At 30.3% G+C, this 24,242-nt stretch overlaps 8 protein-coding genes across 8 annotated transcripts; 3 read left to right on the top strand and 5 right to left on the bottom strand.

The window, feature by feature from the left end:
* Window positions 1-250: 250 nt before the first annotated feature.
* PWA37_003385 (alkene reductase) lies at window positions 251-1,453 on the bottom strand (the record flags this gene model as incomplete). Its single annotated transcript, XM_064859915.1, has 1 exon — window positions 251-1,453. The coding sequence occupies one exon, from the start codon at window positions 1,451-1,453 to the stop codon at window positions 251-253; it is 1,203 nt and encodes a 400-aa protein (XP_064713288.1).
* Window positions 1,454-3,854: 2,401 nt separating this feature from the next.
* YMC2 (organic acid transporter) lies at window positions 3,855-4,796 on the bottom strand (the record flags this gene model as incomplete). Its single annotated transcript, XM_064859914.1, has 1 exon — window positions 3,855-4,796. One exon carries the CDS (start codon window positions 4,794-4,796, stop codon window positions 3,855-3,857), a length of 942 nt encoding a protein of 313 aa, XP_064713287.1.
* A 2,088-nt stretch (window positions 4,797-6,884) lies between these two features.
* Window positions 6,885-7,799, top strand: PHO86 (Pho86p; the record flags this gene model as incomplete). Its single annotated transcript, XM_064859913.1, has 1 exon — window positions 6,885-7,799. The coding sequence occupies one exon, from the start codon at window positions 6,885-6,887 to the stop codon at window positions 7,797-7,799; it is 915 nt and encodes a 304-aa protein (XP_064713286.1).
* A 368-nt stretch (window positions 7,800-8,167) lies between these two features.
* PWA37_003382 (SUN family protein NCA3) lies at window positions 8,168-9,250 on the bottom strand (the record flags this gene model as incomplete). The annotated part of the gene is made up of 1 exon (XM_064859912.1): window positions 8,168-9,250. The coding sequence occupies one exon, from the start codon at window positions 9,248-9,250 to the stop codon at window positions 8,168-8,170; it is 1,083 nt and encodes a 360-aa protein (XP_064713285.1).
* Window positions 9,251-11,143: 1,893 nt separating this feature from the next.
* On the top strand, window positions 11,144-12,037 carry ASF1 (nucleosome assembly factor ASF1; the record flags this gene model as incomplete). Its single annotated transcript, XM_064859911.1, has 1 exon — window positions 11,144-12,037. One exon carries the CDS (start codon window positions 11,144-11,146, stop codon window positions 12,035-12,037), a length of 894 nt encoding a protein of 297 aa, XP_064713284.1.
* A 1,099-nt stretch (window positions 12,038-13,136) lies between these two features.
* On the top strand, window positions 13,137-15,308 carry PWA37_003380 (uncharacterized protein; the record flags this gene model as incomplete). The annotated part of the gene is made up of 1 exon (XM_064859910.1): window positions 13,137-15,308. The coding sequence occupies one exon, from the start codon at window positions 13,137-13,139 to the stop codon at window positions 15,306-15,308; it is 2,172 nt and encodes a 723-aa protein (XP_064713283.1).
* A 368-nt stretch (window positions 15,309-15,676) lies between these two features.
* On the bottom strand, window positions 15,677-17,353 carry GZF3 (Gzf3p; the record flags this gene model as incomplete). Its single annotated transcript, XM_064859909.1, has 1 exon — window positions 15,677-17,353. One exon carries the CDS (start codon window positions 17,351-17,353, stop codon window positions 15,677-15,679), a length of 1,677 nt encoding a protein of 558 aa, XP_064713282.1.
* A 1,303-nt stretch (window positions 17,354-18,656) lies between these two features.
* Window positions 18,657-23,939, bottom strand: UTP10 (snoRNA-binding rRNA-processing protein UTP10; the record flags this gene model as incomplete). The annotated part of the gene is made up of 1 exon (XM_064859908.1): window positions 18,657-23,939. One exon carries the CDS (start codon window positions 23,937-23,939, stop codon window positions 18,657-18,659), a length of 5,283 nt encoding a protein of 1,760 aa, XP_064713281.1.
* Window positions 23,940-24,242: the final 303 nt, after the last annotated feature.

The following is a 24,242-nucleotide window of genomic DNA, read 5'->3' as shown; positions in this document are numbered from 1 at the left end:
ATTACGATTTAGTTATGGCACAAAAAGTTTGACAAGTGTTCAGAATTAACAAAAGTAAACCATTCTTAATTTATAAAATTTAACACAAAAACAGTAACTATAGAAAATCTCTGTTTTAAAATGAATGATATTATGAATTTATTTTTATAAATATATATGACTGTATATTAGTGATCTACAAACTAGATTCTTTGCTATAATGAATTATAAATAAATCAAAAAAACTAATGAACTAACAAGCAAATACAATTTATTGTTTGTCCCAGCCTAACTTAACAGCTTCTTCATAAGTTGGGTAATCTATGTATCCCTTATCAGTCATAGCATAGAAGGTGTCTCTATTGTATTTGTTTAACGGTAAACCCTTTTCTAATCTTTCAACGAGATCGGGGTTGGCAATCCAGAATCTACCATAAGCGACCAAAGTTCTGTCATCTTTAACTAGTTCCTTAACGACTTCTGGGTGCAAAGCTAAATTACCAGCTCTAATAACTGGACCTTTCCAAATAGAGTAAACAAAGTCATTTGTACCTTGGTCGTATTCACCTTCACCCTCGACTAAGAATGGATCAGTGACACGTGGTTCGACCACATGGATATAAGCTAATCTTTTACCTTGTCTAGCTCTTTTTTCCAATTCGCCAATAACATGGGCATATTGGGCAACAATTAATGGTTCGGCACCACCAGACATAGTACCATGAAGACCGTATGGAGAGAATCTGATACCGACTTTCTTGTGGCCAACAGCTTCAACAACAGCATCAACAACTTCTAATACGAAACGAGATCTGTTTTCAATTGAACCACCATATTCATCAGTTCGTTTGTTAGAGATTGGATCTAAGAATTGGTTTAATAGGAACCCGTTAGCAGAATGGATTTCGACACCATCTGCACCAGCAGCAATAGCATTTTTAGCAGCTTTGACATATTCTTTGATATATTGTTTGATTTCATCCTTGGTAATACCATGTTGTGGGTTATTAGCTTTCAAAGCTCTTTCCTTTTGTTCTTCATCCATATATATATCATCAGAAGCAGAATCATAACGTAAACCGTCTCTTGCTAGAGTGTCAGCAAAGGATTGTCTACCTAAAGTCCATATTTGAACAAAGATAAATGACTTGTTGTCATGGACTCTTTTAAAAATTTTAGCCCATTCGTCAACTTGTTCCTGGGACCATATACCTGGTGCGTTATCATACCCACCTGCCTGTGGGGAAATGAATGTACCTTCAGTGATAAGTAAGGTGCCTGGATATCTAGATCTTTGGCCATAATATTCAGCAGCCCAATTTCTGTTTGGAATGTTACCTGGGTGATGTGCTCTCATTCTGGTTAATGGAGGCATAACAGCACGGTGTTTCAATTCAATATCACCAATTTGGATTGGCTTAAATAATGTAGTGTCCTTCAAAGCAACTGGGGTAAAGTCTTTTACAAATGGCATTTTTTTTGTCGTTTATTTTTAGGTTTTTCTAATCTAGTTTATAGTACAAAAATGAATGATATTCTTTATATTATTGGGTTTCTTGATCTTGTTTTTTTTTATGTAGAGTATGAATATAAACAAAGATGCAATTAAGACTTTTGAATAGTTCAATCAACATTAAGGTATTTATATCATTTTGATTCATGGAAACTTTCACAATATGTTGATAATTTTACTTATCAGTAGTTTACAATGTTCAATAAGTCACCATGTATACTTTGATATTACATAATTAGTCTCATCCCTGATTTGTAAGATTAAATTTCCGAATTGTTAATTGTTTCTTAATTTAATGAAGACATTAATAACTAAGAAGTGGAAAGATCTCTTAATCTGTGAAGATTTGGTGTGGGGTTTGTATTGTTTTCTTTTATGATAGAGTAAATATCTGTTTTTGAGCAAATAACTTATTGTTTAAATTTTCTAATTCCCCGAAGCGCAAGTGAAAAAAAAAAGAAATCAAGAAAACGGTACCACGGTTTTACTTGGATTTTCTAATTAATTATGTAGAGAAAGATTGTGGAATTTTTTAAAAAACCTATACTGTTAGAATTTTTAATTTCCGAAATTTCAGGACTATTATTTTAAAACCCTAAAACACTTTTTTTTCTTTTTCTATGTGTGTATCTAAGAGAGTATAATACTGTTCGTTATGCCAAGAATATACAATAAGCTATTGATAGAATAAGTATATTTATTCAAGTGATAGTTTTTCTATTTAGACATGTAATAAAATTTTTAATATTATAAGTAGCTAGCTAGTTTTTTAGAAAGTCTTGTAATCAGTTATATTATATAGTGAAAATCAGATACATCTATATTCGTTTTCCTTAAAGCTTTTACATTTAACCCTAAAATATTGCTCAAAAATATTTTCTTTATCTTTACCAAACCCTCAAAAAATAGAAGTAAAAAAGAAAAAGGTTATAGCAAGTTTTGAAAATAGAGTTATTTTAATGTCCTCAAAAATTGCTCGGACTTTTCTAATGGCACTACAGATTCTTCGAATTTTATAGAAAAGTTTCTTTTTTTTCTTTGTTTCTTTGTTCCGTTCATTTTTACATTTTTGGACTGAGTCAATAAGGGTGTCTTAAGTGATATAGTGTAATGGACGAAACTATGAAACACAAAATGTATTTTTTATTAAACAATTATCGTCATCATGACTATAGGCTAACAATAGCCACTTTTGTTGGCCTTCTATATGGTTGTGTTATCACTAAAAAATAACTAATCATATAACAATAAAGTGTAAAAATTGTTTTAATAATAAATGGATATTATATTTATCCTTCTATTTAAAGGATCTATCCATAAAGAAAAAACATAGTGTGATATATGCTTACAATCAAAAGAATAAAATTTGCAAATTATTATAGAAGCACCCATTATTAACTATAGGTGATTTTACTAATCTGCTGAGTATATTCTTTTGTACCCTTTTTCTAATTATCTTGTTGCTTTTCTCTGCTTCTAAATAAAATTATCATAAAGGAGTGTACGAGTAATATATATACTCTTTCTTTTTTGTTGAAATAAGGTCTTGGAATCACAAATTCTATTACTGTTCATTTCGAATTAATATGATAAAATAATATAACTTACAATAGGATATTGATGGTATTCTAAGTTCTCAACTATTTATAGTAGGAAATTAGTCGTACCATAAACTGTTATTTCATTGCTTGGTCTTTTTCTCTTTACATAAATAATATACAAGATACAATATTATACAGTATACTCATTTTATCTTCGAGTTTTCTTTAATATAAATTTTCATACCTTTTAATCACTTAGTACGGTGAATTTACATTATCGAACATAACTCTAATCATATTTCAATATTTTTTAACAAGAAATGATATGTTTAGTATATATTTTTCTTTGTGTTTAATTAGAAGCAAGAGACTTCTATAATAATAGTTTGTATAGCTTCTCCCCTTTTTTTTCTTTTTTCTTCTTTTTTTTTTTATTTCTAGCATTATGATTAGTTTGAAAAGCCTTTTTTTTTAAAAATAAAAACTGCCATTAAATATAGATTTAAACTTCGGACTATCTTTAGTCATTACCTCTAATCTTATTCTTCATAATAAACATTATAAAGTGAAGAAGAAAAAAAGATCAAGACCCATCCATTAATAAAAAAAACATAAATCAAACCTTTTACATACAACCATGATAATTTTTTTTTTTCATATTTTTATCTATCTACATAAGTAGTAAAAATTTCTCTATCAAAATTTCACCAAAAAAAAAAATAAAAAAAATACAAAAATGCATCTATATATAAAAGACGAGAAATAAAATAAACCGACTATTAAATAGGAAAGAAAAAAAAAAAAGAATTCTTTCAAAGTGTTTATCCCATCATTCTTAAAGCGAATTCGAATGTAACAAAAGTGGCAGCATTAGCTGGCGAAGCTCTTAATAAAGTTGGTACAAACCCTTTAAAAAATGCACTGAGACCTTCTTTAGCATATAAATTTTTAGCAACCTTAATCATAGAATTCTTGAATACAGGGTTATGCAATCTATCAGTCTGTATCACAGATTTAATAACGTCCAATGGGTAAATACTTATCCATAACACTGTACCTGCAATTCCACCAAAGGTACAAAGTTTCCATGCTGGCAATTCTGCTCTCGCTATACCCTTTTTCATTTCATGTTGAATCAATGCTTCGTATACAAGAAAATAACAACCTATCCCATGGCCTGCCCTGAGCATCATCACAGGTAGTCCTCTCATTAAACTACGTTGTTTTATCAACTTGCTGATACAATCTAAAGGACCTTTAAACTCTCTGTCTAGACCATTGCTTTTCTGTGTTTGCAATCTGATTCTAACGTGTTCAATAGGAGACGAAAGAAATGAATTAACAAGACCACCGGTCATACCACAGAGATAGTATTGTGGCAGAGTGATCGGTAACCCATGATTTCTATGATGAAAGAATCTTTTCATAGCCTCGTTGACACCAAACTGCACAGATACACAAATACCAACACCAACCAATGGAGTCAAAGTACCTTTATAAAATGCTAGAGGCCCCTCATTTTTTATAAGAGAACGGACCACATCAAGTAATGTAGTACCAGATTTGGATGTTTGTAGACGAACTTTTGTAGTATCAAACGGCTGACCCACCAGAACTTGAGCGATACCACCCGATGTACCAGCTAAAATATCTTTAATTATTCTTGATGGAGTAGCATTAGATTTATTATTGACCAAATCTGATGTTGATGTTTCAAACGTATCTAAGTTTTCTGGAGTAATGAAAGGACTTGATTTGGTCATAGTTATTTGACTACTGAAATTACAACTTATTTTAGTATAATATAAAACCTAACTGACAACAATAGTAAAGTATGTAAATAAGTTATGTTTTTCAATAATAAACTGTGATTGAATAAAGAGGAACTTAAATTCTGTCGGAAGTTAAAATACGACTACTAACTGAAAACAAAAAAGAATCAGGAAAAAAAAGATTATAATAATAATAGTAATAATAAAAAGAAAGAAAGAAAGAAAGAAAAAGTTGAGTATAATGCAATGAATGTTAAAGAAGATAATTTAATATATAAGACAGTACTATTAAAGTAACGAATTAGATAGTTATTGGAAAATCATGCACAAATTGGTGGAAAAAAAAAGATATAAAAACAAAAAGAAAAAAAAATAGGATGTTCGTTGTCGATTATAATTTCTTCAAACTTTTCTTAATTATGCAACTATGTATACGTATATATATATAGAGAGAGAGGGAGAAAGAGAGAGAGATGACATTAATTATCTGACACCTTGATTACTTTTCACTATTATATCTACAAAAAATATTGTCGCAACGCGTTCATCGCACGCATTTCCATTCACAATCATTCATTTATTGCATATATAAATAAGACAAAATGAATTTTAAGTTCAGTGAAAAGCACTTTTCGAAAAGCGTGGGAATAGCAAGACTGGTGATTTTTAACAATCGAAGGAAGATTGAAAAGTAAGAGTCATGAAAGCCCGGGTTCGTGATGGTAATACTATGATAATGATGATAATGATGACCACGATAACGATTGCGATAACAAAAAACAGATGAACCGAGAAACAAAAAGAAAACGTTACGGGAGAGAAATGAAACAAAAAAAAATAAAAAAGACAAACACTTTTCTTTTTTTGCTTGTATATTTGTTTCTTTATTTATTTATTTATTTATTTATTTATTAATCTGATTGATAATTTTTTTCAAGTAACCACAAAAGGAAATAAAACGGGAAAGAAAACTGTGAGGGGATTTAAAAAACAACAAAAAGAAAAATAAAAAACCACAATAAGAAAAAAAAATAAAAAAAAAACAATAAAGACGAAAAAACTACACGAAGAGTCATACATACAAAATGAAATATAGGAACGATCTGTAAATTTATTAATTTTTTTTTCTACAATGTGAAGTGAAACGTCTAGTTGGAGAATAGAACTGTTGCATAGACATAGTTCGACTAATGATCCAACCGTATGTAAAGATAGGGATATGTCTATTTATCCTTATATTTAAATCTTGTACCATGACTTTATATAGGCCCAAAAGAAAAGATAAACAAAAGGTAAGTTCGTTTCTTGCAATCGTGTAGCATAGTTCAGCTGTCTAATTTTGTATTGAGTAAAAAATGGCATTCTGATGTCCTATATATATATATGTAAAGAATACAGGATTGAGACGGTGGGTATTGGGAAGATACTTGCAAAAAGTATCATCGTACTTCAAGAAATGAACTTTGTCAAGTTAACCCAAGAAAAAATTATATTTCTTGTTTATAGTGGAGTAGTATATTATATTTAATTAATATATATATATATTATTTTCTTATGTTCTATAAATTTCAAAGAACAAAGTACATTATTCCCTTATCCAAAGGTAAATGTAATCATTAAGACAAAGATTTGGGGCATATCGTCCTTGGAACCATGTCAGTTTCTGTAATAATGTTGTAGTAGGATGAATCAAAATGCCTTTTTCTTTTTTTTTTTTCCTTTTTATCTTAGAGATATAAGCAGTTGATAAACTTCGTTTTTCAAATACATTACTATTGAGTGTTTGTTTTTGTTTTATTTTTTGTTTTTGTTTATTTATTTTTCATCTTCATTTATTCAATCTTTCATTTCCTCGGTTTTTGCTCAATGTATCGGGATTGGAAAATAAAATAATTAAAAATAAACTAGATTTACAAATACAGAGTGATTCTTCCTTTTCCACTTTTTTTATTCTATTCTATTTTATAATCATAAATACCTTTATTGACACTGTTCAATTCTCTATTTATAACCCTTCTCCAATTTACAACAACATATACAAATAAGAGAGAAGATTACACAAAATAAAAACAACCAATCATGGCTAGAGTACAAAATCAGGTGAAAATTCCAAGGATTAAACAGGTCGATGCAGCTTTGGATAAACCATTAGATGTAGATTCTCCACCAACGATTTTTCAAACTACATTAACCCCCGAATATGCCACAGCTGCATTAAATCTCTCTGTTGATTTCATTAAACAGAGACAATCCCTGGCTAACAAATATTTATTATTGCATCCCTTTGTTCTAAGTTTCATTACCTTGATTGTTTTGATCATCATGATACCTAGATTGGTCTACCCTCATGGTTTTTTATCTGTTACACAATGGTTATATCACCTTTTCCTTCTAAACAAGGCCCATTTTTTCACCATGTTGATTAGTTCTACCATGTTAATTTCTTTGATTTTCACATTATTATCTCGTTTAGTGGAAACTGTCTATAAAGCAGAGGTAGATAAAATCGTTAAGTCCAATGGGTTACCATTATTTAATGTCGAATTGAATCAATTGGCTCAACAAAAAATTCCAGATGAAACAGTTTTGCAAAACACAAACATCATCGTCTATAGAAATACTCCAATTGCATTAATTTCTGTGAGTGAATCCCACGTGTTGTCCAGTGACACATCAATCTGTGTCACGATAAGCACTTTAGGTTGTAGAAAAGTATATATTAAGTCGGGGATTTTAGGCGATTTGATTGATTGGGCAATGATCAGAACAGAAAAGATCAATAACGGTAAGAAATCCTCTTGTAAATTGATTATTGAGGTTGAATCTATAGAACATGATCTACAGAAGACTTTGTTGTCAAAGGGATTCAAATGTTTCTCTAGACAAAGATTACGTTCCAACAGGATTCTTGGTGGATTGTTTGGTATCAAGAAAGAATTATGGGGTGTACAATTCCATATCAAATCTAAACAATCACAAAATTCAAAGAAATAAGGATTGGAAGTTTCGCCTATCTTATTATTAGAAAAGTATAAGTCAACACGCAATATATATATACATATATATATAGTTATAGAAGTAAATTTTGTAGAATCATATAATATAGATACAATATTAATACAGGAAAGTATAGATATACATAAAAAAACGGAAAACACAAATAATACATTTATGTGTGATGTATAAGTGGGTATCAATTCAAAGACAAATCTAGAAATATAAGGTATATAGCGAAAGTATAAAGAAAAAAAAAATTATGGGTGGTAATAACAAGAAACGAACTATAATTTATGCAAAAAAAAACAAAAAAAAAAAAAAGAATTTTTATTTTGATTTTTTTTTTTTTTAAATTTATTATGAAATCAGTAAAATATGATTTCAAGAGAACCAGATAAAACAGATACAGTACAACCGTCGGTGGAAGACAATTTACCATCAATATACGAGCAACTATCGCTGCCGTTCAAATCATCCCCTTTGAATTTAATATTGAAATTGGCGCCTTTATCAGTATTTGGATTTGGAATCAAGGATATATATGTTAGACCATTAGCCTTGCCTGCACCTATCACTAAAGGAGCCCAATTACCGACTCCAGATTGAGGGTCCCCCCAGATACAGCCATCTTCCTTTGAGACACCAGCGTTGTTTACATAATATTGTGCAGAAGTGTGTTTTCCACTCCACTTATAATAGGTGTCTTGATCGATCACAGCTAGTGGTTGTGATTGACCAGTACCAACCACAGTTGGGATATCCATGTTTTCCGAGCCTGGATAATCAGTCCTACACAAAACGACCTCTCCAATATCCACATTATTTATCACAGTGACTTGGCTGTTAGTATCCTCACATAGGTGATCGAAGTTTGTATTAGTTCTGTACAAATAACCGTTTTTACAATACAGCCCACCTAGAGAGGAACCATTATCTGGTTGGTCCTCAGGCCATTGGGTCTTAACTTGCCCAGCATCACATGCATAAGAACAATACATGCCGTCTTCACAACTTGTAACTGTTTGGCCGTTTGAATCTTGAATAGATGACCAACCACCTAGACCGATCCAATCCACTGGTATAACACCAGATACGAACGATGGAAATTCAGAACATTTGTAAATCCCATCTTTGAAGATACCATTAGCTGCATTATTAGTTGTGGATGAACCTGTTGTGGAAGTGGGAGTTGCCCCATCAGGGGATAATGTAGTCGTAGTCTGTTTATTTGTGTCAGTATTGGTAATGGTAGCGGCAGAAGTAGTTGCTGACACGATACTTTCAGGAGGGATCACAACTTTACCGTCTTGATCAACGTATTCTGTGACTACTACAACACCACGTTTCTCGTTAGGATGTTGATCATGATGCTTAGAAGATATTTCATTGGGGACAGCCAATGCAGTTGACATAAAGGTGAAATGTGATAAAAGTTGAGAGAACTTCATAATTAAATACAAAATGAAACAAAAAACTAAAAAAAAAAAGGAATGGAAAAAAGGATAAGTGTCAATAATAAAAAGAAAGCAAAAAAGAAAGAAAAGAATTCTTAATGAATGTATTCAAAGTTAGTTTATTGAATGAAAACCAAAGGAAAGGATAAACTTGATAAAATAAAAAGAGTGGATAGTATAAGATTTGGCAATAGTAATTCAACTCAAAGGGAAAAAAAAAGCACGCAGACAAACGTGATATCAAATGATAAATGAATGTAATAGATAGTAAATTTGGATTAGTATACTATTCGAGACCGACAATTGGTTTTTAGATACTTGCGAATTTGTATGAATTGAAGAGTTGTATAGTAAATAAGTATAAGACAAATATTAACAAAATGAAATCTCTATCCAAGAAACATAGTATCATACATTCCCAAACACATCTCTTTCTTTCTCTCTTTCTCTCTCTCTATATATATATAGGTATGTTGTAGTATTTATTACATACTATTACGGGAATCATCTTTGAATGGGGTGGGGAAAGAGATATTCTTTAGCTTGAAGAATGTTATTTATTGTTACTTTTTTCTTTTATTATTATTATTATTATTATTATTATTATTGTTTGTTAACTGTTGTTGGCCATAACATTGGCCCAAAAAATAGTTAAAGTGGCAAAAACACGCATAAATAACAACTTGCAACTTCTTTAACAGCCAGAGAATAGAACAACAACAACAACCACAATAAATGGTAATAATTCTATATTCTTCGTTCACTGAAAAAGAAACAAGAAAAATAAAACAAGATAAAGGCGGTGGAATAAAGACCTCAGCGGCAGAGAAAGAAAAAAAAAAAGAGTTCTAGACCAGAATTTTAGCCGCCCAATACAAGAGAGGAAATTCACAAGAAGTTTTTTGCCATGCACATTTCACCCAACACCTAAAATACACGTTGGATTAGGGCAAAGTGTTCGAGCCTGTCTTAATACTATTATTGTAAGGAAATCACAAAAAAACAAACAAAAGAAAAATAAAAGGAAAAAGGGGAGAAGGGAGGTCTCCTCTCTATTGTAATCTCGGAAATTCCCTTGAAAGAGTTAGCCGCCTACCTTCCCGAAAAGGAAATGTAATTAACTTTGTTCAGATCTGGAATTTGACTGCTCGAACAGGAAAGCAGTGGGTCCAGAACGTTTGCTCTATTTTCTTCATTTTCTTTTCTTTTTTTCTTTTTTTAAGACTATTGAATTTGGAGAGGTACGGATGTACGTGATCATGTGACTGACGCGTTACTAATTCTAATTTTAATTCTTTTTTTTTTTTTTTTTTTTTTTGTTTTTTGCCTTGCCCCAATTTTTTTTCTTTGTAACTTCACGCGTTTGCCAGATTTTTGTTGTATGAAGATTTTCCCACTATTTTTTTTTTTTTTTATTATTTTCTTATTTTCTGTCTACAAGTCAGCTTCAATTCCAATAATCAGATATACTATTTCCATCTTTTGTCCAACAATTACCACCATCAATAGTACCACTACTACTACTAATGATCGTAATAATAATGTTAGTATTATTAATATTATTAATATTATTAACGTTAATATTAATGGCAATGTCTTGACCTTTTAGTAAGTAAAGATAATTGGCACTCAAAAACTTCTTCCCTTTTTTTTCTTTCTTCCTGAAATGTTTCTTTATTCTCGTCTGTTCAAATAACTTACTTGGTATATCATCTTAAAGAACAGAATAACTTACCAACCTTTTTAATTAATTCAATTAAACAACAGAGGGTAAGGACACAAGAAGTTCAAAGATTTATTACATAAAAAAGAGAAAAAAAAAAAAGCAACAGGTAACAGTATACACATATACACATATATACGCCCCCACAACACTTTATCTATACCATGTCTATTGTATCTCTATTAGGTATCAAAGTACTAAATAACCCTGCAAAATTCACCGACCCTTACGAATTCGAAATCACCTTCGAATGTTTAGAGCCATTACAAAAGGATTTAGAATGGAAATTGACCTATGTCGGGTCTTCTCGTTCATTGGAACATGACCAAGAATTAGATTCCATCTTAGTTGGGCCCGTACCTGTAGGAGTCAACAAGTTCATATTCTCTGCTGATCCACCAAGTGCAGAGTTGATTCCCGCCAGTGAATTGATCTCTGTGACCGTTATTTTGTTAAGTTGTTCATACGATGGGAAAGAGTTTGTTCGAGTCGGGTATTATGTAAATAATGAGTATGATTCAGAGGAATTGAGAGAAAATCCACCCGTTAAAGTTCAAGTAGATCATATTGTTAGAAATATTTTAGCAGAGAAACCAAGAGTTACTAGATTCAATATTGTTTGGGATAACGAAAATGAGAGTGATTTATATCCACCTGAACAACCAGAAGTTGATGATGAAGTAGAGGAAGAAGAGGAGGAAGAGGAGGAAGAGGAGGAAGAGGAAGAAGGGGAAGAAGAAGAAGAAGAAGCTGAGGAAGAGGAGGTGGAAGAAGAGGAAGAAGTAGATGATGATGACGACGATGTAGAGGAAGATGAAAATGGTGAAATTGATTTAGAGGCAGAAGAAGAAGAAGAAGATGATGATGATGCTGAAGAGGAAGCTGAAGAGGATTTAGAAGTTGAAGAGGAAGAAGAAAGTAAGGATGACGAAACAAACAAGGACCAAAAGGAAAAAATAAAAGATACAGATGAGTCTTCTACACTATCTAATAAACATGATTTAGAAGATACGGTAGAAATTACCATGGATTCAAAAAAGCAAAAGGTGGATTTATGAAATGAAAACAAAGCAAACAAAAAAAAAAGATTGATAAAATAACATGTAATGCTGAAAGTACAAAAAAAAATAATCGATCTTTTGTTAGTCTTTTTTGTCAATATACAGTTCATGGTAAAATTAATTGGGAAGTATTAGCATATATATATATATATATATATATATAATAAGACATATAAGTAAGTGTGTTTCGAATATATCATAAATTTAACAACTCACTTACACCCAGTAGGCATAACAAGTCATATATTCACTAAAACCAAAAAGGATAACTATTGAGTCTAGAACATATATATATATATATATATAACAACATTCATAATTGTACACACAAATGTGTATGTGCGTGCTTGTGTATATGGTATTCTCTCTTTGTTTCTTCCCAAATACTTACTGTATGTCTAATTCTTTATACAGTGTCCATATTATTCTGCATGACACGTTATTATATAAGCAATAGCCGATAAATGGGAAAAAAAAAAAGGAAAAGAAAAAGGAGAATGGAAATTAGAAAAAGAGAAACAACAAAGAAATTAAAGTATACTGATTTTAAAGGAGAAGGGGAAGCTTCAACTCTGTCATCCTTCTATTTTAATATTACAAGAAGAAAAATGCATGCACAGACTGATCTAACAATTGGTTGATTATTTGGAATAGCTTTTGTACTGTTTATTGTAATTCATAGTTGCTTCTTTTTAACCAACCATTAATATTTTTGAATTTTAACTGTCTTTACAAGAATCCAATTTACACTAATAGGTCTTAGTAATTGAGAGGAAGAAAAGAAATAAAGCAAGAGTTCGATACGTATTAATAACATTAAAGACAGATAATAGATTATCGAGCTATTGCCGTATTCAATTAATTACAGTTATTCTCTCTCTTCCCTCCTCTCTCTCTCTTCTTCTTTTGTTTTTTTGTTTTTTTCTTTTATTTTTTAATTCATTTATTGACTTCTAAATCATCTATTCCTTTTCCTTAGTTGTTTCTGTGCATGAAGTTTATTTGACCTTTCAATATAACAATTTTTTTTTATTTTTTTCACTGATTAAACAACACTAACTATACTGAATACTTGATTAATTCTCTATATTACATTATGCCCACTCAAAATGATGGAGGGTATAAAATTACATTTAATTCTAACGATAACCGCATCCACAAAGCAAATACAATAAGTTCACTTTCTAACATTGGCAAAACTATAACATTGACAGCACATGCATTGGCCAACTCTTCAGATTTACATAGCACAATATTATCACCAGACGGCCCCTATAATAAAGTCATGACTTCCACTTTAAAACAATCAAATGAGAAAAAGTTTCACCCAAATAATGTTAACATTGTTAAAAATATTGCCTCTGTGAATCCACGAGATATAACTCAATCAAGTAACCAATATTTTAAAAATAGTCTGATCGATGAAAGAAAAACTTTCCAATTATTATCTTATATTAATGACTACTTATTAAAGGATCTTGATTATGATGGAAAAACTACTATTGCTACTACTGCCACTACTGCTTCAAAAAATAAACAAGTTGTTGCCGTTGGAAATCATACTCAGCAGATGTCAAACGATATTCTTCTACCGTCTCTTTACCAAGGATTTCAAACTTTATCCCTTTCTAATCAGAAAGACAGTGATATCCATGATAGAAAATTATTGAGCGATAATGGCCACTCATATGACAATTGTAATTCTCAAACAGATATTATCGACAAATCAGAATCTTCTACTTTTTTAAAAGACCTCGAATTAAAGATGAAAAATCAATTAACTAAATATGAGATTCAAAAAAATATTACCATATCAGAAATTAGGGATATCGATCAAAGGATTAATACTCTGAAATTTAGAAGAAATTTATTATTTAATAATATTGCCAGTTTGGAGGAAAAGGAAATTAATATTGAAAATGACTTATCGTTAATTAAAAATCGTATGGCTACTTTACATGATATCAATGACCAAATTTCTTTAGAGAAGGGCAATGGTACATCGCATAATGATACCACTTTAGACACCCTAATGGATTATAATTCATCAGTTACCTCATCCACTACTGTCTCTGATAATAGAAATTCTACATTTAGTAACGATACAAGCAACGCAACCTTATCATCGGTTGAACTTCATAACAGTACCAATAAGGATATTACCGTAACAGAATTTTTAGAGTACGATGATATCCACTCATCAGATAATTTGATTAAATTCTTTCAGGAGAAAAACAAAATACATTATAAAATATTACCCACATTACAACAATATTTCGACTCTGGTAGTGAAATATCATCGTTTGTGAATATCCATAATTCACCAATTTCCTCATTTCAATTTGATTTACCATTTGGTCATCTATTTTCATCTCCTAACGATAATCCTGAAATTAAAATATGGGATCTATCAAAAGATATTCAAATAGGTGAACTAAAAGGTCACCATGACACAGTTTATTGTATGGAATTAGATAAATCTTATAATATGTTAGTTACTGGAAGTAAAGATTCTACCATAAAAATGTGGGATTTGAATAAAAGTGTTCATACGTTTAATGAATATTCAGAACCAAATACAAACCTTTGTGTCTACAGTTTTGATGAGCATATGGATTCCGTAACAAATGTAAGTATTAATTCTCATTATCTAGTAAGTGGATCTCAGGATTCTACTATAAGACAATGGGATTTACATTCAGGTAAATGTATAAGAATTTTAGATTTAATATCTAATGATTCTATCAATCTATTTAGCCAATCGCCAAAGAGCGTAAGTAATTATCCTGGAAATATTCGAACTGTGAACAATAACGAGGTACCTAAGATTGGTGGCTTACAAAGTTATGATGTTGCATTAGCAACAGGTACCAGTGATGGGATAGTAAGACTTTGGGATTTAAGAAGTGGGGAAATTGTAAGATCATTAATAGGCCATTCAGACTGTATTTCCTGTTTGAAATTTGATTTGCAAAATATAGTGACAGGTTCCTTAGATAAAACAGTTCGAGTTTGGGATTTAAGAATTGGATCGGCAGTTCAACTATTTGAATATTCGTCACCTATTTTATCTTTAGATTTTGACTCGAAAAATATTGCAGTATCAGATGGTTCATCACAAATCCATATATTTGATCGCATTAAGTCTAAACATTGGGATTGTGGCAATATGGATTCATTGAATGCGAATGTGAATTTTATTCAGTATAATGATAATTATTTGCTTGGGAGTCTTTCCAATGGTAGCATACACGCTTGGGCAATTTAATGATCAAGCAATTAGTTGATTTTAACATATTTATAATATATCCATACTAATAAAGATAAAGTTAAAATCAAAAAAAAAAAATTAAAAAGTTTCTATTCATAATAATATTCTAGATCGTACATGCATATAAAAATTTATATACTAAATTAAGATGTTGATATTATTCCTATTAATAATAATGCTTACATGTAAATACATGGGAACTTTATACTTCTTTATAAATTAAGAAAGTGATTGTTACTAATTAAAAAGTTAATCATTATTACAAGATACTATTTATTACATAATGTAAAAACGTCTGTTAATATCTACTAGATAAATAAACATATATCAAAAGGTGGATTTTAGGAGTGTTGTAAGATTATAGATTATTTATTTAACTTTTCTAACTGCTGTTCATATTGATAGCATTTTTCATTTAGCTTAAAAATGTGGCTCCGATATAAATCAGTAACTGATTCTAGTTCAATAATTCTTGTTTTTAATCGTATAATTTCCTCTTCATATTGTAGTCTTTCCTCTAATGAATGTTCATTAGTCTTATGTCCTACAGATATTTTTCTTTTCTTATTTTTTTTATTATTATTTGTGGGACAAGTGACTTCAGGTGACAGTAACATTTTTGACATAGTCGGAATTGATGCAGAATATTTTTGTAGGAGGAGTTGTGGTGATGCAATTTGTGGGCAATGGTCTGATTTTACCTCTGATGAACCCGAAGATTCAGAAGGTTGTTGTCCAATATTATTAATAATGTGGTCACCACCAGGAAGTTTATCAACGAAATTCTTAGTTAAGGAATTAAACTGAATTTTTCTATGCAAAGGTTCAAAAGGAACATTTTGGGCTATATACTGTGGATTTTGTAATGGTGTATTTATTGCAGACGAATTGTGAGTAGTGATAGGTACCATATTATTTATAATAGACTGTTGATTCGTAATGTTTTGAGATTGGTTTGTCCCTAAAAGTATATTTTCATTGTACACAAAGGAGTTCGTCAAAGGCTTTGCTTCGTTATTCAGTATTGGGGGAGATATACTGTGGATATTTTTTTCTATATTCTCAATTTTAATAATATTATTATTACCGTTATTGTTTTTATTATCAGTAATACATGTTTCATGATGAAGATTATTTTCAGTTGTAATGATCCTAGAATCAATTTTTGTTAATATACTTGATAGACCAGGTAGTTGAGATGAAACATTAATAATACCTGAATGTGGAGTTGTATTATTTCCGATCCTGAGAGAGTCGACGACAGGTATATTTGGAACATTGCAGGGGAGAGAGGATTGGTTATAATTTAAATCTTTGCTGTCTATATTTTCTTGTACAGGACTGCTTATAGTATTGTTAGAATTTTGTATATTATTGTTGTTTTTATTACTATTCTGACTTGGTTTTATTCCATTAGAATTTGAGTTCTGGCAAGGGGTATTTTTATCTATCCTATTTGATTGATTTGGGGTATTATTATTAGTAGTAGTACTTTGGGAAGAACTTTTTCTTTTTTTATCAGATGAAGATGTATTTTCTTTTTTGTTTTTATTAGAATCTGTTGTATTATGGTTATTATTGTTAGTTTCGCCATGATAATTATTTTTCCTATTCCTAGATTTTATAATATTTGTCTTTAGACTGATAGGTCTTGGTCTTCCATGAAGTTTTAAAAACAACCCACATGCATTACATAGGACAGCACCATTTTCATCACGTCTCCAAAGAGGTGTGGTAGAAGTTAAGCAGTTTTTACAAACTGGTACATTGACAACACTAACTAAACCATTGGGACCAGTATTCCTAAATACTATTTTCCCATTAGGGGTTGTAGAAGATGGGGACGTGGGTACTTCTGAATTATTACTTATCTTTTCTTCTTTATTTTCTTTTTTTTCAATGTCACCTTTGTTATTACTATTTATTTCACTTATAGTGGATGAAGTTTTTGTATCAGGTTCACTTGTAGGATTTTTATCAACAATATCTATAATAGGATTTTCTTTTTTATTTATGGATACGTTATTTTGTTCCTGGCCCATTTTTATTAATTTATTAATAAGTCACAATATATCTAGTATTGAATTCATATAGTACTTAGAATATCCTGCTTCTACGACTATATTAACAAAACAGAAATAATGTGGGAAATAAATAAAAAGAAAAAAAAATTACCCTATTCAATAAGGAATCAATACAACTACTTTTAACAAATCAACTTGAACAAAATAATGATATAAATGAGTATATAATAGGGGTGTTTTCTGATGAAAAAATATAAACTTCTTGTGTTACCAATTTAATTTGAAGAAAAACAAAATTGCAACTCCATTTAATAGGTTCAGATACTCTTTCTTGTTTCCTCTTTGTGGTCGACAGTTTCTTGCATTTTTCTATAATGTTTAAATTTTGGAGCTCATCTCAGTCTTTGCAAATCTGTCATAAATTTTTTTTTTGTTTTTCACGCCTTGTGAGTTTTGCTGACGCGAACCTCTTTAAACAAGCATCTGTACAGATTTCGTCGAAGATCCCATCACACCTAAAGAAATCAGCATTTCTGTTTTATAGAGCTGGTATCAACTTTAGCTGATGTGTCATGGCAGTTAAATCAAAACCTCCCCCATAATAATAACGATAGGATTAGAAGATATGAGAAATAATATATATATATATATATATATTTGAAGATAAAAGTGAACTGGCGGGAGATGGTTTCAAGTTGTTGGATTAAATGTCTTACTTGATTAACTTGCCAATTTGTTGGTATTCCTTATTTATTCTAGGATAAAAAAGACCCTATTTTGAAACTATTGTGAAACCTATATTAGGTTAAAATAAATCATATAGTCATATGTATATATATGGGATTATAAAAAAAGTCTTTATAATGAGCTAAAGATAAAGAACTCCTGATAAAAATACTTGCTAGATATATTCATCCGATTTTAAGAAAGTGTTCCATATAACTGAAGTAACTCGAATCCTTGATAAAAGTTGTTCTCATGAAGGGATGTCAATTTTCTTATTGGAGGACTCTTCAAAGTATCCTTTCACGTTCAGGTTACAATTTAATGCCACAAAGAACAAGAAATGAGGAAGAAAGAGAGAGGCGAAATGGAATAATCACCAATCAACTAAGCATATGCCAACCTAATATGTGATAGTTGAGATCATTTATTGAATACATACCTATTAGATTTTATTTATTATTATTATACACGCTTAATAAAGTAACAAATGCTTGTATTATTTACTTATTTCTATGTTTTTAAGTATCAGACAAGCAGATGAATTAGAATTTAATTTTAGTAGTAAATGACATTTTATTTAAATATTATTACCTTCTTAATCTAAATATCTATCAAACGGTTCACCTAATACATTTTCTACTACCCTGACTAATCCTGTCCTAACTTCGTATTCCACTTCTTCATCATCGTCTTCCAATAATTCAGCAATAGTTGGAACTAATTGAGGTAATAATATTAACCAGCTCTCACCAACCTTTGAATAAATTAGTTTAACACTTCTAACAGCCCATAATTTTTCTCTTGATGAACAAGTAGCCTTCATATGAGTTACTAGTAATTTATTCATGATTTGATTATGTTCTTCAACACCGCTATTATTAGCTGTAAGAGAACTTATGGCTTTAACTAAAAATTTTCCAATGGAGTTTTCAATAACGCTTAATTGATTGACTAAAGGTTCACATATTAGTTCAAATCTGGATGTAGATTTCCAATATTCATCTTTATCATATTTGAAGGATGATGTCAAAGATATTAGTAGTAAACGATGTAACGTAATATCTTCAATATCCTTGTTGACAAATCTTATCAATAATTTAGTAGTATATTCTAATAAGTAAGTAAAATAAGATGTTATAATACCTCTTAAGTTTTCTTGTAATTTATTAAAGAACTTAAAGAATGCTATTAATCTCTCACTTTCTGTCATCTTTTTGTTAGTAACACCTTCACCCTCAAATGCCCACTTAACCATTATAACAAATAATGGCCTAAACACTTTATCATTCATTTTAAGAACATATGTATTAGCTGTTTGATGAACTGTTGCCTCAATTCTACTAATAGTATTATTGTCAAACTCACTAACCGATCTGTATTCAAACAACTTCAAAAGTAATTTAAAAAAGATTGGTGATTGTGATGTAGCAATTTTCTTATCAATTGCATCCACTGTGCTTTCTAAACAGCTCAAAAATAATGATATAGCAACAGAATTATGTACAACACAAATGTTAGACCATGTCTTGTATAACATCTTTAAGAGATCTGTTAGATCAATATGTTTGACTACAAGTTCGACCACAGAAAGTCTAGTAGTGATGTCTACTTCATCACTGAATAATATAACGTCAAAGACATCTGATAAGTTTGATGTAATAAAACTTGGAATAACTTTTAATAAGGTTGCCACTAACAATAAAATGGCTACTTGTAATTGTTGTTTCATAGAATCATCAGACATTTTTGTTTTGTTGAATAACTTAATGGCAGCTGGAACAATCTTAGTGTAATAACTAATGGACTTAATACCCAATACTTGAATACAGTTGTTAATAACACTAAATGCTGAGACAAGAATCTCGTTTACTTCAGAATTTAGCAGATCAATAGCCAAATTGATACTTCTATTAACCAATTTCTCATTTAAGTTTGAACCATATCTACTAATTAATGTCGATAAAGTATTCAGCATTACTTGAGCCAAATCAGGAGTACCCACCTCTTCCATAATTCTTGTTAATAATGTCTTGATAACTTTAACAGCAGGATCAACAGTTTCAATGGGTTCAATTTCAAATTTATCGCCCATTATTAAACTGATTTGGTATTTAATATCTTTATTTGAACTATCTGTTAATAATGGTAGAGTACTTTCAACAAACTCATTTATTGGAAGCATATTTAAAACAATGTTTAGCATCGTGAACAAACTATTATTAATATCAGTGGTCTGATCATTTGATATCTCAGGGTTTGTCTTTGAATCAAAATTGTACGACTTTGCGTCGTTAATAAAAGTTAATATCAGTTTCAAAATTAAAGTAAATTTACTTTTAACCGAGCTAACAGTTTCCTTAGCTGACGCTGTATCAAGTAAAGCAGCACGAACTCTTAAACTGAATGTACCATTAATATTAAAGAAGTCAGTATCATCATCCTGAATAATTTTAATTATGTAAGAAAAAGTATGTTGAACAAAGCCTATTAATTCACTCAATTGTTTATTAAGGATGTGATTGGAGAATAAGGCAACGGAGTTTAAGTCATTCTTTGAACCTTCATCAATTGTGGATTTTAATAGTTTGGTAATTAATTGAAGCAAATCACGTATACCAGACAACTGGTCGGATACTATAAAATTCACTAATAAAGACTTACAAAATTCTATTAGACTTTTAGCTTCACCCAATTTGAAGTTATCTAGACAATTAGAATATTGTTGTGCAACTAGAAATAAAAATGGACCAATTGAAGTTGAGGAACCCAAGGATTCTAACAACGTGGAAAATAATGCAACCCTCCTATGCTTTGGAACATGTTGCAGAGCAGTTGCAAAACTCATTAATAGAATATCTGATTCATCCGAAGTATTTGCCTTTTTATTCTTTAACAATGCTGGTACAACAGTTCTGATAGTGTTTTGAACGACTTGAAGTGTGAAAGCATCATCTTGACGAATACTATGAGCCCCCATAAACGTAAAAATAGGCATAATTGAGTGCAATATAATTTCAGAATTCAACGAAGCTAGAGCACCCACTACCATTAATAACTTGTTTTGTAGTTGAGGAGATGATGAATTACGAATTGCAGATACCAATATATCAGCTCTAATATTCTTAAATTCAGAAATACCAGACTTTTTCATTGACTCAATAGTATTCAATAAACAAGAAGTTAAAGTTTCTTGCGCATATAAAACTGGAAGACCACCATCCTGATCAAGAGTTTCAAGATCAGACAGTAAAACAAATAGAGAAGACAATAATTCAGAAGTTGCCTTAATAGAAGATTTGTCTAATGTTTCCAAAATTATTGTGATCTTACGAAGGTGAATTTCAGCCAAAACAGTGATTTCCTCCTTTTGAAAGGCTGACTTGACTGTAGAAGAATGTCTTCTTCTTCTTTTTGGTAAGATCTTAATATCATCATCTGAATTTATTCTGTTCTGTGATAAAATAATACTGAAAATATCAGCAGATAATGGAAGACTTTGTAACAATCCAATTGAATCATAGATAGGTTCCATCTCTACAGTATTATCTAAAATTGATTGAACAATTTGAAGTTGTTGTGAAAAATTAAAAGAACTGAATACTGTAATCAACCTTCCGGCAATTGTCTCAGATAGTGATTCACAATCTGATTTCAAACCGTTTATTGCAAAATCAATCATGAATTGGTTCTTCTCTTTGACAGAAATTAAGTTTACAACAGTCTTTTCAAATATAAAAAAACTTGTTTTATTTAGTTTGCACCTTTGTTCCCATGTTGCTCTTGATTCAATGTATGATGAAATAAATGGCTCAAGGATTTTGGCGTAAGAACTTTGCGAAATATTACATTTCTCTAGATTTTGTAAAATAACAGATTTCGCATACGGAATAGGAATGTGTAATGCTTGATTTGCCCAGAATAAAGTGTAAACCTTTGAATTCTTTTTGGGTATCAACAGCTCAGCTATTTCATAATTTTCAACTGCATAATCATCAAGGAACTTTTTTAACCAATACGATGAATCTTTTGGATTTAATAACTGCAATGCAACATTTTCCCCATAAATTTTTTTAGATAAGAAGTAGTGCTTGGAAGGTGGTCGATTTGCCACTTGGATTAAAATCTGTCTAACTTTTGCTCTAACATTTTTAGATAAATCATTTAAGGCCACAAATAGGCATGGCACTAATGTAAATACATTAGAATCCTTGTCAATGTTATGAAGGTATTTACTTATTTGGTTCAAAGAAATGATCTTTAAAGTGGACGGTGTAGATGGTGAAATAATAACTCTAGATAAGAAAGTAATTCTTGCTTCTAAAGTAGTAAAAAAAGTATTTAAAAATTGGCCTGGTGAATATTGTCTACCAACAGCTTCAATAAATAGTGTTAATAATTTGATGAAGACATCATCATTTTCACATAGTAAAGATTTATTCTCTGTGTAAATGTAAGAAGAATTCTTTTCTAAAAACTCCTTGAATAATGGAATATCACTTGCTTTTCCAACTACCTTTTCAGCATCAATATTTTCTAATTGTTCAATAGTTGTCTCAAAGTTAGAAAATAAAGACGTTGTTAATCTAATTTCAAATATTTCAGGTGTAATATTTAAAAATTTCAAACAGTCTAAAACTAGTTTCTCATTGACTGAAATAAAGTACTCAAACACTTCAGCCAATTGGATTTTACTTTCCAAAATTTCTGATAGGTTAATTAAATCTGTAATTAAATATTTGATTTCGAACTTTTCTAATTTTATGGTTTTCAAAATTTTGACAATTAATGTTAATTTGCTATGGTCGTATCTAGCAATAGCTCTGATATAGCATGTAACAAATTTATCAGCAGCTAGAGTAGGATTTTCTTTCAAAAAATCAACTAAATCTTCAAATGAGAAATGCTTATCAATAATTTTATATAACTTGATTGGTAACTGTTCCACATTTCCTTGTCCTTTTAATGTTTGAAAAAGTTTACATATAGTTGTCAATGCAGACTTTTTTGCTTCTTCTGAACTTAAATTAGATAAAATAGTCTCAGTTGCTGCTAATATAATGATTTTTTTCAATGGCAATGCTGTTGCAAATACAACTAAAATAGTATGAGCTGCTATTTGACAATCGGTAGAGGTAGAACCTAGGAGTTTGGCAGATATTTCCAGTAAAACAGGAACTAACAAATTCAATTTGCTTTCATGATTGCAGTTAAAGGCAATTAAGTTAATAAAGCAACATGTTGTAAATAATAGTTGATTAGTATAGGTCAAATTTTGCTTGATACATTTACTCAGGTAATCAACATATAGTTTTAAAAAGTCTATATCATTGAATAGCTTAATTATGGTCAAATTTGTCACCGACTTTTCACTTCTAATGAAATTAGATAAAGGTGCAAATAATGGAGGTAATTTTACAATATTTAAAATTCTATTGAAAACAGGAGTTTGGTAGTAGTTCAAAGTAGATAATAAAAGCGTTTCAGCATTCATGATATGAATTTGAAAACGACGAACCAACCATTCAGTGGCATGTAAAGTTGGAGCAAGATGCCACTTAGAAGAAGCTAATATTAAAAACATATTAACGGCATTGTCTAACTCTTTATTTTCTTCGGCAGTTTGAACGTTTCTGTCAATAGATAACGACGTTTCAGAGAATAAGGATTTATTGAAAATAGCAAATTTAGGTTCAATTTCAATCAAATCATTCAAGGCTTTAGATGCATTATCTAAAATGAATTCATAATCTTGAGTTGATGCAGTTTTTGGATTGTAAATAAGAGAGGTGGAATGAAGTTTCTGCCTTCTTTTTCTATCTAAGGCGACAGTGGCATTTTTAGCAGCAACTTGTGCTAACTGTGCACTTAAAGAGGACATGGTTGCTTGCTATTTTTAGTTGGAATATCAATCTATAAGAAGTGTACCAAAAAATACAGCTTTTTCTATCTAACACTCATAAACTCATCACTTTTTTCATCTAGTTTTTTTTGTTAAAAAAAATTTTTTTAATATATAAATTTTTTAATACGTTACTTTTGAAATTTTCTAGCTGGTTTCGGAAATTTTTTTTTTTAAATGTATCAGATTTGCTGTACGGCTATGAGTTAGATCATGTATTGGGAGAGTGTATGTGATGGGAAAATATATAAGCTTAATGACTATAAAATGTCATGCACTTAT

The sequence above is a fragment of the Arxiozyma heterogenica genome (genome assembly GCF_036370985.1).
Source record: "Arxiozyma heterogenica strain weizmannii chromosome Unknown scaffold_27, whole genome shotgun sequence".
Taxonomy (NCBI): domain Eukaryota; kingdom Fungi; phylum Ascomycota; class Saccharomycetes; order Saccharomycetales; family Saccharomycetaceae; genus Arxiozyma; species Arxiozyma heterogenica.
Note: the sequence above shows the minus strand (reverse complement) of the source record. Positions and strands in the feature narration are given on the sequence as shown.